This window comes from Barbatula barbatula, assembly GCF_947034865.1.
Source record: "Barbatula barbatula genome assembly, chromosome: 13".
Taxonomy (NCBI): Eukaryota; Metazoa; Chordata; class Actinopteri; order Cypriniformes; family Nemacheilidae; genus Barbatula; species Barbatula barbatula.
Window position 1 is genome coordinate 20,812,356 of NC_136776.1, and position 19,454 is coordinate 20,831,809.

The window sequence follows — 19,454 nt, forward strand, 5'->3', positions numbered from 1 at the left end:
GAATGCAGATGCGAGGGAGAGGAGGAAATATAAACATTTGCTCATGATTCATTCGGTCTTTTTCATGACCTTTCTTGCCACTTATTTTAGTCTGTTGTTTATGCATTTCTTACAGTTGTTTTTAGGACCTTCACTGTGGGATTTTCCTTATAAAGCTGATGCATATCATTTCTCTGCAGCAACTTTTGTGTGATCAGACAGGTTTCCCGAACTGTTAAAAAGCCTATATAATGTGTTTATTTTATTATTGATAGTTTTACGTTTTGCACTCGCAGTCACTCATAACTCACTTTGAGCTTGATTGACTTCTGTGTGGTGTGAATAAAAACCCAGATGTGTCCATAAAAGCAAATGAACGTGAGGAAGCAGTAGCCTGTGACGGAAGGTGTGTGTGAGAGAGAGAGAGAGAGAAAAAGAGAGTTGTTCATTGATATATTAAACACTTTATTTCATGACTTGCATGTTTAAAGTTTAAGATTAAAGATTAAAGTTTGATCAAATTATTTAGTGGACACGCTTCTTTGAAACAAAAGAGTTCACTGCTTAATTCTTTGAGTGTCCAATGAAGTGGTTCTCAAAATGGGGGCCGTGCCCCCCTGGGCGGACCCTTATAAACATATTACATCGCTTTATACATACAAACATAAATACAATATATATATATATATATATATATATGATAATCAAATGTCATTGTTATGCTACACTGTTAAAAAACCGGTATTGCATTCCAGTGATGCGCTGTAAGTGCTAAGTAAATGTTGAGCACTGTCTCTCTCTGCTGGTCAGAATATGAACCGCACAGTGACCCATGGGGACCCATGTAGGTTAAATAAGACCTACTATGGGACAACAGGTCAGTAGAATGAACATTTGTGAGCTTTCTTTCTTATTAGCACAAGGGGGACGGCAACATCTCGGCTATCGAGACTTATGTGATCCAGTGAATTCAGGTCAGGGATTGCAACTCTTTCACGCATGCTGCACTTCATTTTTTCACTTATAGATTGCGTGTTCCAACATACCACATCACTCGTGCCCGCATTACGAGCATTGCACATAGACTTGATTCAATTGTAGCTTGGACTGTAAAGATTCTGCACTACAACAAATGTAAGTATTCTACTTTTTTCTTTCTGTCTGACAGTCTATATGATAAAGGTTTGAACTTTTGGAAGAGATAATAGTCTGCTGTTTAACATTCTGTAAAATACACAATTTCGACGAACAGCTGCATATAGGTCAGAGATGTAGTTTATATCAGAGGTCCTAAATGAAACTTAATCCACATAGCCACACAGTTATATGATCTGAGGGACTCGGGTTATTAGAAAGACGGACCACCTGGTGTGTGTATTTACCTGCTATTGAAATGAGGAAGGCAAATTGTGTAAATACAATCGACGCAATACTGGCTGAATAGTTTCAAATGGATTTTAATCCCTAACAGAGATTAAAGACCTACAAAGCATTTTAAAAACACTTTAATACCGTGTTCATTTTAATCTCCAAAGAACCATACAGACGAACAGAAGACCCCTTTAGCTAAAAGATAAAAAAGGGAATGTTTGTTCAGCCTAAATGTTGCAAATTGTATTTGAATAATGTCTATTTTTGACAATAGCCTATTAAAAACACAGTAAAACATTTGTAGTCTGAGAGGAATAAAATAATGCAGGACAAATTGAAGGTTTGGAGAGCTTTTGAGCTTTAGACCTAATCTCACTGTGTTTGTGAAGATGAGTGGAGTAAGAAAGACCGACATGACTTTCCCGGTTTATCCGTCCTGTAATATCCCAGTCGTGAAGAAACAAGCTGGTTTTAACCTTTGATCTTATATGTCTGTCATAGGCATCTATACAGGGTGGACGTATAGACCGCAGTGATGTGTGCAGCTGAGATGGAGTTCTCAGATTAGTTTTTATAATGTGGGTTCAATAGAGAATTTTCGATGTGACCTGTATGTCAGACAGGCAAAAGTCAATATTATTTTCTACAAAAAAAATACTTTGTATATTATGTCATTATGTTCATTGTTGTACTCTCCACATCTGCACCAACTCATCCATACTGTCTGCATGGTCTCCGTGAAATATTTATCACTTTCCTCTTTATCTTTTGTCCTCTCTGCCAACAGCTGCCTCTTTACAATAGAACTTCCCTCCTGCTTTATACACACACACACAAACACACAAACACACAAACACACTCAGCACCTGCGGATGCGGATGCTCTGCAAAAAAACACAGCAGACCTGCTCACAACTAACACAGGTAAGGGTCGAGTTTACTTTACTCTCTGATGAGAACATGTATTTTCAGTGCCAACTGGGACTAAATTGTATGACCTTGCCATTTTATCTGCAAACTTTCAAAATTCTGGTTTGTTTTTGTTTTTATAAAACATTTTTTTTACTTTATGTGCATTAAAATTCGATTGTATATTAAATACATTCAATTCAATTAAAACTACCAATCCGTTATTGATTCTTTGCGGAGGTCTAGCGAAAGTTAACGTTTGTTTATGTTGTTGCTGCTGAAACATTCTATACGTATAAAACCTTGGCAGGGCATCATACATACATTTGTACTTGAAAGATCACAGTTTGTTTGTTTGTACAAAACAACGAATGAGCCGATAAACCCGTCATGGATGTACAACTTGGTACGATAATGATCTAGCCCACATTATGGAAAATACCTAATAGACAAACAATATGGTTTCTGTTACACTTACCTGGAAATCGTATTGTAATGTGGAATAATATCAATATTTTATATTTATTTATTCATAGTTTGATTAATTCAGTTTTTACATAACAAAAACAATTTTTTTTTAAAGATGAGCATTAGTGCAACTAAACGTAATTTTTGTTGAATTGTATGTGATATTGAAGATGCCTTCATATGTTCTTCACAAACATCAGCTGGAGCGACAGAAATATACCGTAGAAGATAAAAGGAAATAGTTTTCCGTTGTCTTGTAAATTTATGGACTTTTTTGCGATTTTACAACTCTTGACTGTATTTCAAAAATAAAATGTAAAAATCCTGTTTAAAAACTGATATTTTCTGGCAGCTGGGGGGCAGCTAAGGCGCCAGAATGAAACGGTAAGTTAACAGTTTTTCCCTGTAAAATGAAATGCTTCCCCCATTTTCTTATAAATTTGCGGTCATTCGGTCTTTGCTGTTTTTCAAAAATACATGAAAAATCTGTAATAAAATAATAATGATAATTTTTATTCTCCACAGAAGCTCCAGAATGCATCTGCTGTTGGTTCTTCCCTTTGTTCTAGAAGTCCAGTCTACAGTCCACAACATCAGCTGCGACTGTAATGTGGCGCTCAAAACCGCCAACTGTACCGGCAGGAATTTCAAGCACCTGCCCGTCTCCGTTCCACCATCTACTGAAGAATTGGACCTGTCCCACAACCACCTGAGTGACATCACGTCCCGATCTTTCCAGACCACACGAAGACTTCACTTACTTCTTCTGAACGACAACCTAATTCGGGTACTGGCCAATGGGGCCTTCTTCCTTCTGGAAGATCTACTAAAACTGGACCTAAGCAGAAACCTAATCTCCTCCTTGAGCGAAGGCTTTTCATTGAGTCTCGGCTCTCTCCGTGAGCTGTCGTTGGCCGAAAACAAGTTGACTGTCTTGGACAGCAATTGTTTTGTCCATTTGGACTCATTACAGAAACTCAACCTGAGCCACAACGGCATCGAGACCATCAAGACGAGAGCTTTCGGGTCCACAAGTACCCTACGGCAGATACAGCTGGACTGGAACAACATCACGGTCCTCACAAATGGGATCTTCTCGATGCTGCGCAATCTTGAGGTGCTGAATTTACGACACAACCAGATTCACTCTTTGGACGTTGGGGCTCTTTCACCGCTGACCAGTCTAGCCTTACTGGACCTGACCAACAACAATCTCTCCTCCATTCAGTTCAAGACCTTCTTGAGTCTAAATACGTACAGCACACACATCATTCTTCGAGGAAACCCGTGGAAGTGCGATTGTGATTTGCAGAGAGTATTTCGAAAGCTTTGTAATGTCGAGAGGTTGTTTTTAGACGACTACGATGACCTTAGCTGCTCCAATTTGGATGAGATACAGGGTTACTCCATGGGGTTCGATACTGAGCTCTGTGTTGTTGAGATGGTGACTGTACTTGTTATTACCCTCACCGTGTTTATTACCGTCGTGGCGGCCATCGTGATGGCAGAGAAAAAGAGGAAAAAGAAAAATCAAGAAAAACATTGGACTGAGGTCAGCAAGATGTCATGCATGTCGTAGGACTTATCGCATTTATGAACTAATATCATTGTCATTTGGACAACATCTGCACTTTTTGGTTATGAGCTGTTCAATTGCTGAAAGAAAATATTAGCTATAACTGGCAGAAATCACACACATTTGTTTTTATTTCTATTTTTAAATATTTATTCAACTGTACAAATAATCAGTTATTTTTAATCAAAACCTTCCAAGCTAAAATTTATTTTGCATGCCTTACCAATTGTTAAATAAAGAACACTACAAATCTAATGGTTTCTAATTTCTAAGGCGACGAAATGTAAAGCGGTCAAAATCAAACCAAATCAAAATATAATTAAATGCGGTTTGAGGCAAGTATAAACAGATGGAGAAGAACTGTACCCAGTGGAAAGATCCAGAACATCCGTTGTCTTAAACCACCAGCAAATGTAAATCTTTAGTATGCATTTTTGTGAAAATTTGCATACAAATAAAATAACTGTATTTTTAAGATTACTTGGAAGACTACATGGTAGAATACTCGGAAGACTACTTGGACGACTACTCGGAAGACTACTTGGGATACTACTTAGAAGACTACTTCAAAGACTGCTTCGAAGACCCCTTGAAAGACAAAGAAAGTAAGACTACTTTTAAAACTACTTCGTAGACAAATAAAACAAATGTATTTTTAAGACTAATTGGAAGACTACATGGTAAAATACTCGGAAGACTACTTGGGATGCTACTTTGAAGACTACTTCGAAGACCACTTGAAAGACAAATAAAGTAAGACTATACTTCGAAAACTACTTTGTAGACAAATAAAACAAATGTATTTTCAAGACTGCTTGGAAGACAAATAAAATAATAATATTTTTATGACAACTATTTGCTATTTTGTTTACACACATTGCTTTGCTTTATAAACACATGGTATAATGTAGGCTATCTTATCTTGTTTGTTGATGGGCTATAGGTCTACCGTAATTAAAACTTGTTCTCAAATTGCGACGAAATTTTAAAAAGCAATGTTTCAACATCATTTAAATAAACAAAATAATGAAACATTCGTTTTTAAGCTTTTAATGAATGGTTGTTTAGTGTAATAGACACACTTTTACTAACATTTAATTAAATAAAATTTGATTACTAAAAGATAATTGACTTAAGGTCATATAGGCTATATATTTAAAGCCCAGACACCAGCCAAAGCAAACAAATGTTCCTCATGTTACTTGCAGCTGCTAAACGATCAAGTCTGGGTTGGGTGCATCAGCAAATACACAATATTACTGATCATTACGTAAGGAACGTGGAACACAAATGCCTCTTTTAGCTTCATTAAAAATTGGATTTGACAGTTTAATTAATACATTATTTAGTCTTTAAAATGTAGGCTATTACATATGTCCTGCAAAGTCTTTTGACCGCCTTCTTCTTAGTTTTAGACTAGTCGACCACATGGTTACAAAACTTTCGTTTAAACGACTGTCAAATGAATCCACATCCTTCATTTATTTGGACACGTTTGCCAAGCTAGTGAAGTGTTTTTATTTAGCTGCTTTTCTTTTGGATGTTTAATTACTATTTGCACTTTAATTTTGAATTAGTGAACTTGTTGTTTTATTTTGCAATTGTTGCCCTGATGCTGCTTTTATAAATAATTCACTAAACTTGTGAACAATTTGTTTGTTATTTTGTTTAACGGGGTTAATCATTGTTTAAGTTGAGCCTGATGCCTTGCACGGTGCATAGAGTTGTTTGTTAAGTAATTCAGTAATTTTAGTATGAGATCAGTATCGGCCAATGCTGAATCTCAGGTATCGGAAGCAAAAATAGTGGATCGGAGCATCCCTAGTTTCTATTAAAAACATCAACATGAGCCATCGCTGTTGACCTTTAGAACCACTACAAATTGATGTTATGTTGTGTTTATTCAAGTAGGATTCAAAGGTGCTCACATCCATTACACTTTCTGTGATTTTTCTACAATGTGCTTTTTTTAGGGAAGAGATTTTACTCAGTTGATTTAATATTATCAGTAAATGTTCCAATGTGTTGTCTTCAGCACATCCAACCGGGGTGGCTCCTAGTGCAGGTACAACACAGTCCAATAGGGGGCAGCAGCTGTTTACAGATAGTCTATAATTAAAAATACCTTGAAATTAACAGTTGCCTAAAATATTGTAGTTATATCTCAAATTACTGAGGTTAAGGATTCTTACAACGGATTGTTAATTTACAACAATTAATCATTTTTATTTCTCATGTAGCCTAATGTCGTTGGTATGTATAATTCCTTAATAACACCGTTATAAAACCGTGATGTCTTGAAAAAATGCATTTGCTTTGTTTTGTGTATCAATAACTTGTAAATGATTTTATTTTACGTTTGGATTATGGCTTTTAAATTGAAAAATCTGTGAAATTACAGAGCGAATCTTACAAAATCGCTCCTTATTGCCTATACAATGCACAAGATAAGTAAATAAACACGTGAAAACATATGCGCAGGCTCAAGAGAAAACACGACCTTAAACACAAAATGTCATAGAAATAATTAACATATATATATATATATATATATAAATTCGGAACGGTCCTGTCACGTGACCGAGGCCCGTCGTTCTTGGACGTCATCAGTAGCGGACGGCGGCGCATTCACTCGGTCGCACAACAATGATGAAAGAATCATTAAATACACGCTTGCCTTTAGTCAACTTGTCCGACAGAAAGCGTTTGTTGATTTAGTTATTTAATGCACACCGAATATTTGACTTATTTTGATATACTATCGCGTGCTGCAGTATGTCGGATCTGCTGCTGGCGCTGGTTCGGGTCTCTGAGAAGGCAGCGAACATCGCCCGAGCCTGTCGACAGGAGGAGACCCTCTTCAGCCAGCTGATCCAAAAGAAGCGAGACGTGGAGAGGAACAATGCCTTTGTGGCGGACTTCAAGACCCTGGCAGATGTGCTGGTGCAGGAGGCCATCAAACATGACATTGGGAAGCAGGTGGATATACTAAAGAAGAAACAAAGCACTTCAGTCGTTTATAGATGCATAGGAGTATAACTGAACATAACACCCCTTGATCTGTCATTCCACCTTTGCAGTTCCCGGACCTTAAAGGTCATATTTACGGGGAAGAAACGAATGAGTTTAAGAACGAGTTAGGTAAAACATTTCACAGGCTTTCTGATTCACAACCAAATCTCATATCAGCATGGATATGCATGCATTTTAAAATATCTTTCTTGTTCTCAGGTGAGAAGATCCAGGTGAGGATGTTTGAAGACGTTGAGGACACTGCTAGGCTGCTGAGTAAAGTTTTAGGTGGCAACATGCGGGTCGCAGAAGTTCTGGCAGTAGCGGCGCATCAGGACGTGCCCATCACAGACCTGCAATGCAACCACGTAGACATCCCAATACGGGGCCTTGGGCTTTGGGTGGATCCCATTGGTAAGTCTAATTTCGGTGCTCTATAATATCACCGTTTCAAATGTTTAATTTTGGTTGACTTCTGTAAATTCTTGTAATTTGTTAGCTTTTAATGTAGTTCATTTTCCTTATCTATTAGGGTTTGTTGTTACTTCTCTTTTGTACATTTCAGATTCAACATACCAGTACATCAAAGGCATCAGTGATGCACATCCTGTTGGCGGATTGTACAGTCATGGTCTGCAATGTGTGACTGTCCTGATTGGTGTCTATGACTCACAGACTGGACTTCCTGTCATGGGCGTTATGAATCAACCATTTGTTACTCTGGATCCAATGACTAACAGGTGGGGTCTTTTTGGAGAACATTTTATTTTGATAAAGGATCCACCGATATGTACAATAACCGATAATTATTCATCATTGGAAGCCGATAAGGGATACATGGCCGATATACAGTATCTAAATATTAATATAAGAGAAACAAAAAGCAAAAAGTGGACAATTGCTTTCATTTGAAAACAAGGTAACCTTTTTTCCCCGTGAAATCATGTACTATTAACCTTCACATTTTTCAAACAAACTAATTATAGATGTTCTTCCAGAGCAACCCAGAATTTTCTTTATTTATAGTCACATGGTCTAAAAACAGACAGCATTCAGACAACAGTTTAATTCAAACAATATGCTTATGTTCCTATAATTTACACTTTTATAAATACTTTATCTACACACTATACCTACATCAAAAATATTTAGCTAATAGCGGAAATTAATGATCACGACAGAAAGAAAGTACTGTACTGTATTTTAACTGTGAGCAGCAAGCAGCTGAAGAAGTTTAACCATAGGAAATAATTGATCGGCTATAATATATCGGGCTAAATTTTTATTTTCAGCCGATATCGATAACATAAAACATTACCATTTATCGGCCGATATCGATATGGCCGATAATTTATCGTGCATCCCTAATTTTTATGCCACAATAAATAAATACGTTTATATTTAAGTATATGCATCTTGTATTATTTACAGATGGACGGGTCAGTATTTCTGGGGCATTTCGTCAGGCTCCATCAACCTCAGTTCTGTTACCCCAGCAGGAGGGGAGCAGAAAGTGTCTGCTCCGTCACGGGAGTCTGGCCTCTCTGCTGTTTTAAGCACGAGCGATTCTGAGCACGTTCGGACTCTCCTTCAACAGGGTTGTGAGGGACGAGTCATTTTCGCAGCAGGGGCTGGTTACAAGTGCCTGTGTGTGATATTGGGCCTTTCTGATGTGTACGTGTTCAGCCAGGACGCCACTTACAGGTGGGACTGTTGTGCACCCCATGCCATCCTCCGGTCACAAGGGGGTGGTATAGCCAATCTAAGAGAGTGCCAAAAAATGAAGCATACTGGGACAATGAAGGAATGGGTGGAGTTGGTGTACAATACCCCTGTGGAAGGTGTTTCAGGACCAGATAAATGGGCGAACAAAGGTGGACTTGTGGCATACAGATCTAAATCTGACCTGGAAATGGTTCTTTCTCTGCTGTCAACGATTAACTTATAAATGTGTAATATTGAATGTGCAGTTCAACCTCCAATTTTATTGTTCACTTTTTATTTATTGAGTATTGTTTGTCAGGTCAGTAATCATCACTCAGAACTCACACCACATAGCAATTCAAATGGCAATCTTAGAAAAATAAAAGTCTAGTTTTATTTTACATTAAGTCATTTTAATTGCTTCACATGATGTGCTGTTATTCGATTTACATGTTATGAAAAGTGGCTTTGAGTACGTCACGGTTACATTATGCAAAACTGACATAAGTTTTGAGTAATTTCGACTTGAGTAGGAAATGAGTTAGACTAGAGATTTTGCTCTAAATTGCACCATTCTAACAACGGGTTGAGATAAAATACTCTTTTGTTTTTTTTAAGAAGATGCACTATGATTAGGGAAACCATTTTGTTTGGGTCAAAGGGAAACTGCTTCATCTGCACTCTGAGAAGCTGAGGAACGGGTTATTTTAACCCGTTTTATTTCTTTTATCCATTTATATCCGCTTTATTTTGTCAAGTCATCAGTGTAAAGATGCGACTTCTTTGGTGTCTTAACAAACATTATTTCTATTTTATTGATCATATGAGAACATCAGTAGGCCATGTAAGCTTCCTTTAAACTAATGCAGTTTATTTTTACATATTTAATGACAAATATAATATGCTCTTCATAATACGTTGTATAGTGAAGGTTTTATTTCTATATTCATAAGGTTATTCCTTCTTATGAATTTAGTTTTGTGACAAAATAACGACACTTATCTAATACAACACGTATTATTCGTAGGCCCCGCCTTTGACGAAACGCGAGCGAGCAACGTCATCGCGTCTAATTAATATTCATAAGTCCAACATCCGCCTTTGTGCAGGTAAACGCTGGACTGTCGCCTCATGCAGTAAACATGTCTTTAGAAACATAAAATAAATAAGGAATTAGACTGACGGAAAAACATGAACACAAACTCAAGAAGCGAATCACACGGGATCGCTGGAAATGGAAGATCTAGTTTTTAATCGATACTTCCCTTCCGGGATAAACAAATAAAACACACACCTGGAAACTCCGAGGCAGGTAAGCGCACGGTTACTGTTTTCATCGTATGTGTATAATTCACAGAGAAAAGCTAGATCGTGTGGGGTTGACAGACTTCTATATATAATACCGGTTTACTAATACCATTTTTTAAAGGAACGATCTTTGATGTGTGAGTGTTTCCGGTTTACAAGACAAACAGAAATATACAAAATATAAAAAACACTAAAGTGAACCAAGAACATAAGTTGAAGTCAATAATATAGCCGCATTATAAAGGAAGCGCAGATACTTCCGCAAGACGCGCAATGAATCGCTGACGTCATTAACAAAACTTTAGGCTACAGTGCCTGAATTTAAGAGCTTTTATTGATGTGTGTAGAACGTATACTTTTTTATCATTTAGCATAATTTGTGCCTTCTTTTAAACGCTATAATGGCAAAGTTATCAATATTATATGTTAAAGCATCTATCATGATCTGGCACATGCTGTTTGCTCACTACGTCTCCGAGATGTCTGCTGTCAGATGTCATATGGACCTCTAGAAGACGTCTGTAAGATGTGTATGATTTAGAATGGATGTACAACCTCTCTTTCTAAGATGCTTAGCAGATGTTTTTACACCGCAGATGTTTTCCAGATCTTTAGCAGACATCTTACAGATGTAGCCGTGCTATCTTGGATAGATGTTTTTGATCGTTTCATCCATGACTTCTGTCTTGCACACGTATTGTTTTTCTGTGTTTGAGGTTTTCTTTTAAAATAAACATGAAATAAAATGTTTATTTTGTCACAAATGCCATGACCAGGCTGATGTTTCGTCTCACTCAAAAATACATACAATTTAAAAAAATAAAATGGACTGATAACTATATTAGTGTCCACACCTGTATTAACGTCCTTGGTGTGAAGAATTTTTTAATATAATTTTTTTACCGAACTGGCTTTTATATGTTTACATTTATCTTTCAGAAACATCAACCACCCCAACAACGATGGCCGACGACCGTGTGGCCATTTTAACAGACGATGAAGAGGAGCTGAAGAGTCAACATCTCGAGCCCTTCGACCGCCTGTCGCTCGAGATTCAGGCAGAACAGCCCGCTCCATCTTCAGAGGCCAATGTCCCGGACCAAACAGCCCCTCAACGCGACATGGGCTGCTGCGAACGCTTATTTCTCCGGGTCAACCCTCACCTTCTGGTCTCAAAAGTGTTTTATTTCTTTTTCTACTCTGCCTACGGTTCTCTTCACCCCCTCCTTGCTCTTTACTACAAGCAGCTGGGAATGAACCCTACCCAAAGTGGTCTCCTAGTAGGAATCCGGTATTTTATTGAATTCTGTAGCGCCCCCTTTTGGGGAATCGTGGCGGATCGTTTCAAAAAAGGCAAAGTAGTGTTATTGTTCTCTGTGTTTTGCTGGCTCATTTTTAATTCTGGAATCGGCATTGTGCCGCCGGCAGATATCAGCTGTAAAGAACAGAACCTTCAGATGACCACGGCTATGGTACCCACCATGCAGACTACCGCATCCAATGAGTCATTCAACCTTAACACCAGTTCCATCACGACAACTAATCGCATTAGACGACGAAGGAATCTGATTGGACGCTACCCTTTGCTTTCCTCAGATCTGTTTGCGGTCTATAGCTCCAGATACAGGTTTAAACGGGCTTCCAACACGAGTTACACTCTGGCGCCCGATGTGCCAACTAACACAACACAATCCAAACAAACATCCACTCTACCACCCACAGAAACAACATCTATCTCAACCTTAGCCCCCAACCGTACAAACACGACAATCGCAAGCACCGCAGGCCCCATAACAACCATTTCAAAGCCAAATTACAACGCGGTATATAACCCGGACCAGGTTCAAGGGATTTTCCTGCTCATTCTGCTGGTCATCATCGTTGGCGAGTTTTTCAGCGCTCCTGCAATTACAATCGTAGATACGGTACGTAACTCGCCTTCTGTAAACAAAGTACATTGTAAGCCTTGTTGTTTGTGTGGACCTATATGGAATTTTTTTAATCGCTTAAAACTCCTCTTTGATCATCAAAATGACATATTGAAACACGTTAATATGCAAGTTTAAAAAAAAAACTTGAAACGTTTGTCCCCGCCTCCATTAAATTACACTTGTGTGATTTAATCAGTTATGACACGCTTGGGGCGTAGAGAACAGTGATGATTTTAATCTGAGATTCTGTCTTTAGTAAATTTAAGGTGAAATTTGGAGAATTTTAAGAAATTGTACATGGTTTGTGTTAAAGCATATTAAAAACACCACACAGATATACAGGCAACGTTGTTTATTGTTCCTTTTTATAGTTATTGTAAAAGTAGTGATATTTTCTAGTTATCGTCAATGTTAGTGGACCACGTGGCAATGTGACAAAAACCTAGCAACTTTGTTTATGAGAATCAAAAAGTTTGACAAGCCTCATTTGGATTGGGTACTTTTTTCATAGTATTTAAACACAAACTTGAATTGTATTTTTCTTGTTGATTTGGATTTTTCTAGGTGACTCTACAATATCTCGGTTTGCACCGTGACCGCTACGGACTCCAGCGTATGTGGGGATCTCTCGGCTGGGCTATCGCCATGCTTTGCGTTGGCATCTGGATCGACCACACCAGTACAGAGCTTTTCATCGAGGACGGACAGGGATGCCTCATGCGCAATTACAAGAACTACAGTATCGCCTTTATAGTGTTCGGAGTTTTAATGGGATTCACTCTGTTTGTTGCCACCCAATTCAAGTTTGATGTTCAGCATCAAACTGAAGCAAAAAAAGATATACGAGAAGTTGGCGGCCAACAAGATGCCCAACCTGGAGGTTCTTCATCCGGTAGAACGGAAAACTCAGAGATGCAGACAAGCGTTCAAGTCGAGGAGTTCCACTTTTGGGACTTAATACGGATGTTTTGTGGGGTACGGTACAGTACCGTGTTGTTCGTAGCTTGGTTCATGGGCTTTGGATACGGTTTTGTTTTTACATTCCTTTACTGGCATTTGGAGGACTTGACTGGGACAACAACGTTGTTTGGTGTGTGTTCTGTTCTGAGTCACATATCGGAGCTCGCCGCCTATTTCACCAGCCACAAATTTATAGAACTGGTGGGACACATCAGGTGAGATGGCTGTCGCTCTGTTCACATTACACTTCACATTGCTTTAGTATTGTATCTGGATTTATCGTAACTTCACTATTTTATATTGCAGTTTTATTGAGTTTAAGTTGACTTGTAATATTTTGTCAATAATCCTGAATCTAATAAGTTAAGTCTGCCACTGTTAAGTCCAGTTCAAGAGCACAAACCTTTAAGTTAATAAACCTGGTAAAATTTCTTACTGAAAGTTGAATGAACTTAGTGAAGGCTTTGTGAATGAGTTACAGGTTCCTGCAGGAGGCAATGAAGTTTTATCATTTATAGATTCTTCCTTAAAACATGTTTTAAAGAAATATAAATGCAGAGATGTTAATGACACATCTGTTAAATCTCAAAGTTTGCCAAATAAGATCATTTTAAAAGTCCAAAGAGTTGGTTTTGGAGGATCTATTGTCAAAAATGCAATATCGTGAATTTAACAATGTCTTGAGAGGTGTATAAAGACCTTACAAAATCAAGCGATATGTTATATTGAGCGATTTATATCTACATACACCGCGGGTCCCCTTACATGGATTTCCCCATGTTGTTTCTACAGTAGCCCTTAACGGACAAACTGCTCTACAGAGAGCGGCAGAGTCGTTGGTTGCAATTTACACTTATGCTGGACCTTTCAAATGAGCCGTCTGAAGCATTTTTAGTATATATACAATTCATAAATGTAATAATTGTAAACTCTCTTTTATTTCTCTCTCAGGGTTCTGTACATTGGACTGGCTTGTAACACAGCACGTTACCTGTACATATCGTACCTGGAGAACGCCTGGACCGTGCTACCCATGGAAGTCCTACAAGGTAGCGGACAGGGGTCAAGTTTGGGAATCCTTAGGGAAATTACTATTAAAAGTATACTTATGTTAAATACACAATGTCAAATATTCTCTGTTCTCTGATTGGCTAAGATAGAAGGGGGCTGCTGGGAAGAGAGGCCACAGAGTTTATTATTGAACGGGAATTCGGTTCAACCACGAAACGATCAAATATATAAAAACGTGGTTGCAGGTGCACTGCTTCTGGAGCATATGTATATGTCTCGCAATGAGATTTAATGGAGAGCAAATGGAGACTCCTGTTTCTTACATTATTGGGCCAAGAGAAATCTCACGCGTCTCCTTTTGGAGTAAATCTAAATAATTTCTCGGACTGTGTTTACCAAAAAGTCTATTAATTAAACGCTAAAATGTATTCCAAACAAATTCCTCAAAAACGAACATAATTTCATAGCATTGTCCTGAAACTGTGAGCAAACTTCATGGGAAAACAAAGTAAATATGTCTGTTATTTCTCCTGAGCTATAACAGATCGATTGTGTTCCTTTGGGTGTGTATGTGTGAGAAGGAATGAAGTCCTCCATCAAGTCTGTTTACATTTTTTTTTATCTGTTTGAAAACATGTCGCTGCTGACGCCTGTTCTGTAAAATAAATGCTTGCAGACAAAACCCTTTATCACGCTCTGAGTAAACCTCTTTTATTATACTAAACAAAGCTGTCTGCAGTGGAAGAGCTTGTCATAGTTTGCACAGTACACTTGTTGTATATTTACTTAGTTTTTCGAAGGGTTCTGTTTGACCATGTGATGCAACGTGTGCATGAAGAGTATGAAATGTATTTCTATACCTTGAGGCTGAAATTGACAGTGTGTTTGGGTCCCTTTGAATGGTTTTGTTCACCTACATGTGGTTCAAAACCTGTATGAATCTTTGTGTTGTGGAACATAAAATATGATATTTTTGAGAAGTATCCAGTGTTTTTGTGTCCAAACAATGAAAGGCCAATTTTGTTTGGTTACACACATTTTTCAAAATATCTACTTTTGTGTTCTGCAAAATAAATAAAGTCATACAGTTAATGATGCAATCATTGTATCTTGGGGTAAACTATCTCTTTAAGATGCCTTAATGTATTTGTTGAAAAGCGATTTCTTTGTTTTTTTTTCTCTTAAATTGTGTTGCGTTTGTGCACCTGTGCAGGTTTGACGCACGCCTCTGTCTGGGCGGCGTGTATCTCGTACTTGAGCGCCGCCGTACCTCCATCACAACGGACGTCTGCCCAGGGCATCCTCCAGGGGGTTCACCTCGGGCTGGGCAGAGGCTGCGGAGCCATGATCGGAGGCATTTTTGTCAACTACTTCGGTATGAAAATGATAATTGCTTTGCTTATTGATGTTCCTATTTGCCCTGCTGAGTTAGCAGCACAAAGTTTGATTCACACAGATTGATAAAAAAAAGAAAGATATATATATATATATATATATATTTATATATATATATATATATACCACTTTGGGCCATCTACAAAATACATTCATATAAATATACGGCAAATGTTGATATTTTTAACAGGGGTTGTCTTGTTTCTCAGGTGTTGCCGAGACGTTCCGTGGATTAGGAATGGCCTCTCTTGTTATTTTACTCATTTTTTCGTTTATTATGTGGCTCACCAGTAAGGATGAGAGGAAGGGTGAGCATTGAAATCATGTTAATCTTTATACGCTGTGCTCCAAACAGAGTTGACTGGACAAATGTCTTCAAATCCTTTAGTCTTAATGTGTCATTTTTTGGGGACAAACTATTGACAGAAATGCAATATAATATGCAAAACTATGTGGAATGGAGTGAGCCATTGGTTGCAATTTGCAACCTCGCCTGTTGATCCTGCCAAATTTAATTCACTGGACCTTTAAAATGATGTGAAATGTTGAAAATATATTTAGGACAGTGCAAAACATATATTGAAACATATATTTAGGATATTGAAATGGATTGCTATAAAAGCATCAATTAATAAATGTAGTAATAATACTATATTAATAACTTCCCCTGTTAGGTTGTATTTTCTCAGTATTTATACGTTTATTGTATTTCTTCATTTAGAGCACAAGATGCTGGCGGAGAACATTCCAGTTCCATCCAGCCCGGTTCCCATAGCGACCATTGACCTTGTTCAGAACACGGCAGACGGGGCACCGCCCGCTCGACCCGAGCCCAAACTTCCCATCCGGAAAGTGCGGCACCAGGAGGAGCAGGAGGACCTGTGCAAGCCCGCCTGGGTCACCTCTGGATCGCCGTGGGTTACCGTTGCGCTCGCCTTTTATCAGATCAGAGAGAAGGTCATCATGGCATCGACAAGCCCACCTGTTGAGGTCCAGCCCCTTCAGGTAGCCAATTGCCAAAAATATGCCCTATATGGACATCAATGTTTTTGTATGATTGCATATTGAGTGTTTGTTGTTACTTTTTTTGGATGCATTCTATGGCAGAAAGGTAAGATAATATACTTGGTTTAATGAATAGAATAAATATTAAACCACATTTTTTTTTATATTTATGTGAAATATTTAAAACAGTGCACCAAAACTCGAAAATACTTTTTGTCATTACCTGATGAAAGTGTAAATCGCAACAGTACAACTAGGATGTGAAATAAAAATATGGATTAGGATAAAGAATTAGTTTTAAGAATTTCACTGACCTCAATGTCTGTGTCGAATAACAGGAAACAGATGAGATCTCTCCAGAATCCCCAGGAGAGGAACAATTACCTCCAGTCTTTGACCGCACCACCCAGCAGGACTGAAATCCCAGTGGACCCCCATCCTAGGAAGTCCCCAGGTCCCTAGAGACCGCTGGAATTTCCAACAGGGCACACGTAAGCCTGTATTACAGTCATGCAACTTTAGACCTCCATCGTGAATTCACAAACCGACCTTTATATAGAGTTTTATGACTTTGTTTGGTATTTTAATGAACTGTTTTACTTTTTAATGAAACTACATGGACATAAATAAGCCAATGAGAATTTTTTGTGGTTCAAGTGGGATATGTATTCATTTTTAAATTATTTTCAGAAGTCTTGCACAAGCTTTGAATAAAGCCTGCTGGTTTAAATGGATGTTTGTGTGTGTGTGTGTACCTTCTACTGCCCATAGAGGGAAGCAGTGTCTGACCAGTTTGTCTGTATACAATTAAGAGTTGTGATCCATGTAATGATTGTGTAAATATGTATATTTAACAAACAAAAAAACATTAAACTACATGCAACGTTTATTTAAATTGGGTTTCTGTATATATTTCAAGTAATTTAAATAATAAAATCATCATTAATTATAAATCATTATTAATTATTTTAATGAATAATGAATAAATAAAAATAAATAACAAACAACAAATAGAAATAAATAATCAAATTAAATAGCCCAATTTAAAATATTTATAAAATATTGACAATTATGAACTTCACATTTAATAATAAATGAAGCTGGTGTGTAAATAAGTAAAACAAATCATAGAATAAATTTGTGATACATTCACAATTGTTAACTTTACATTTAACATTAAATAAATATTACATATAAATAAGTATGAATAAATATACAGTATTTATAATAAATTGACAGTTATTAACATCACATTTAATAATACAAAATTAACATGAAACATTAATAATTCATATACAATAAATAACGTGAAATATGAATGATACATTGACAATTATTAACTTCAGATTTGATAATAAATTTACGATAAATATCAAATATAAGTTATTAAAGAATATGTATAATACATTTGCAATTGTTAACTTCACATATAATAATAAATAAATAAAAAACATAAATGAGTAATAAAGAATATTTATAATACATTTACACTTATTAGCTTCACATTTAAATGAATAAATTGCTAGGTTGCTGCTTGGCCCATATATCTTTATTATATTCAAGTCTGTATGACCCTCTTTTACATTTTTTTTAGATGTATATGAGATTTTAGGAATAAATTGTGAGTTAAACAGCTTTCAGGACATCTTTTCCTAACAAGCAGAAGAATTAAATGTAGGAATTTAAGAGACTCCTTTATTTTACATTTATTACACTTGTTTGCTTCAAAGAGCATATCATCCACCATCTTAAATCAACTCTAAATAATCACTTGATCCACCTGACCTGGTTGATATTTAGTCAACATAAGAGGGCAGACATCTCTCGTTCCTATGGAAACCGTATCATAATGCGTTGCTGGTGCGGGCGACTTCTCTGTAATATTTGACTAGATTGCGAGTTGGGACTTAAATTAGCTCCGGTGGAAACATATTTCCTCTTTCCCAGAATTAATTTCTTCCTTTGAAATCAAACACCTTATTTACAGCACACACCCACTCCTAGCACAGATTGCATCCCCGGTGAGACTCGCTGTCACTAACGCAATATGCCCCGCAACAATGCTTTGTTGGGATTCAATAAAACGCAATTGAAGATATCACAACTACATAACAATTCAAAACAAAACTTGCACTGGAGTGATTATGTTTTGGGTTTGCGGTTTGTGATTTGTTTAGTTTTGTCATAAAGAAAAAGGCTCTAGTTGATAGTATTGCTTTGACTATGTTAGCAGTAGAAAACAAAACAAATAACCCCTAACCACAACACAAAACATATATGATCACAGTGAAAGTTTGTTTTGGTTTCATCGATTTTTATCCTCGTGTCGCTTGAAGCCACACTCTTGCTCGTGAGAAAGGAAAAGAAGATATTTTGAGAAACGTATCAGTGGTTGTGTGACCATACGGAAGTCGATGAGGGCCAGTGTTGTTTGGTTATCAACGTTTTCAAAATATTTGTCTTTCGCCTCTTGGGTTTTTTTCCCGAATAGTAAAATAGGATTTCTGAATGCATACTGTTGTGATCCAAAGAATATTGTGTCGTTCTATGTGAAAAATTCTTCGTTTTTGACCGAGGAACCCACACGCCAGGCCGCGTGTGGGCAGTTAACGCCCATTCTGTAATTCCAAAACCAGATATCCAGCCAAACGACGGGGATGATTCGGGAAAACTAAGGCAAGTTTCCACAAGACAGAGGGGCTGAAGTTTGATATTTCTCAACAGCATTTAAAGTTGTAGTTCAACCACAAATAAACATCTTTCATCATTTACCCAACCTCGTGTTATTTCAAAGCTGAGTGACTTTATTTCTTCTGCAGAACACGA

General features: G+C 37.4%; 2 protein-coding genes across 2 annotated transcripts; both read left to right on the forward strand.

Annotated features, from left to right (window-relative positions):
• The first annotated feature begins 2,137 nt into the window (after positions 1-2,137).
• Positions 2,138-4,554, forward strand: LOC306902938 (uncharacterized protein). Its single transcript, XM_079471863.1, has 3 exons — positions 2,138-2,273; positions 3,079-3,110; positions 3,252-4,554. Exons 2-3 carry the CDS (start codon positions 3,103-3,105, stop codon positions 4,303-4,305), a joined length of 1,062 nt encoding a protein of 353 aa, XP_079327989.1. The 5' UTR covers positions 2,138-2,273; positions 3,079-3,102; the 3' UTR covers positions 4,306-4,554.
• Positions 4,555-6,935: 2,381 nt separating this feature from the next.
• On the forward strand, positions 6,936-17,520 carry mfsd6a (major facilitator superfamily domain containing 6a). The gene is made up of 12 exons (XM_079471364.1): positions 6,936-7,281; positions 7,383-7,443; positions 7,534-7,728; positions 7,880-8,054; positions 8,746-9,188; positions 11,266-12,251; positions 12,822-13,432; positions 14,169-14,266; positions 15,442-15,603; positions 15,833-15,931; positions 16,345-16,628; positions 16,967-17,520. The coding sequence occupies exons 1-12, from the start codon at positions 7,078-7,080 to the stop codon at positions 17,045-17,047; spliced, it is 3,399 nt and encodes a 1,132-aa protein (XP_079327490.1). The 5' UTR covers positions 6,936-7,077; the 3' UTR covers positions 17,048-17,520.
• The last annotated feature ends 1,934 nt before the right edge of the window (positions 17,521-19,454 follow it).

What these genes read in the sequence shown, in the direction of transcription:
- mfsd6a (XM_079471364.1), top strand. Translation starts at nt 7,078, where the DNA reads ATGTCGGATCTGCTGCTGGCGCTGGTTCGGGTCTCTGAGAAGGCAGCG. An exon ending in CTGGATCCAATGACTAACAG is followed by an intron (nt 8,055 to 8,745) that starts GTGGGGTCTTTT and finishes TATTATTTACAG; the next exon opens with ATGGACGGGTCAGTATTTCT. An exon ending in CATTTTTGTCAACTACTTCG is followed by an intron (nt 15,604 to 15,832) that starts GTATGAAAATGA and finishes CTTGTTTCTCAG; the next exon opens with GTGTTGCCGAGACGTTCCGT.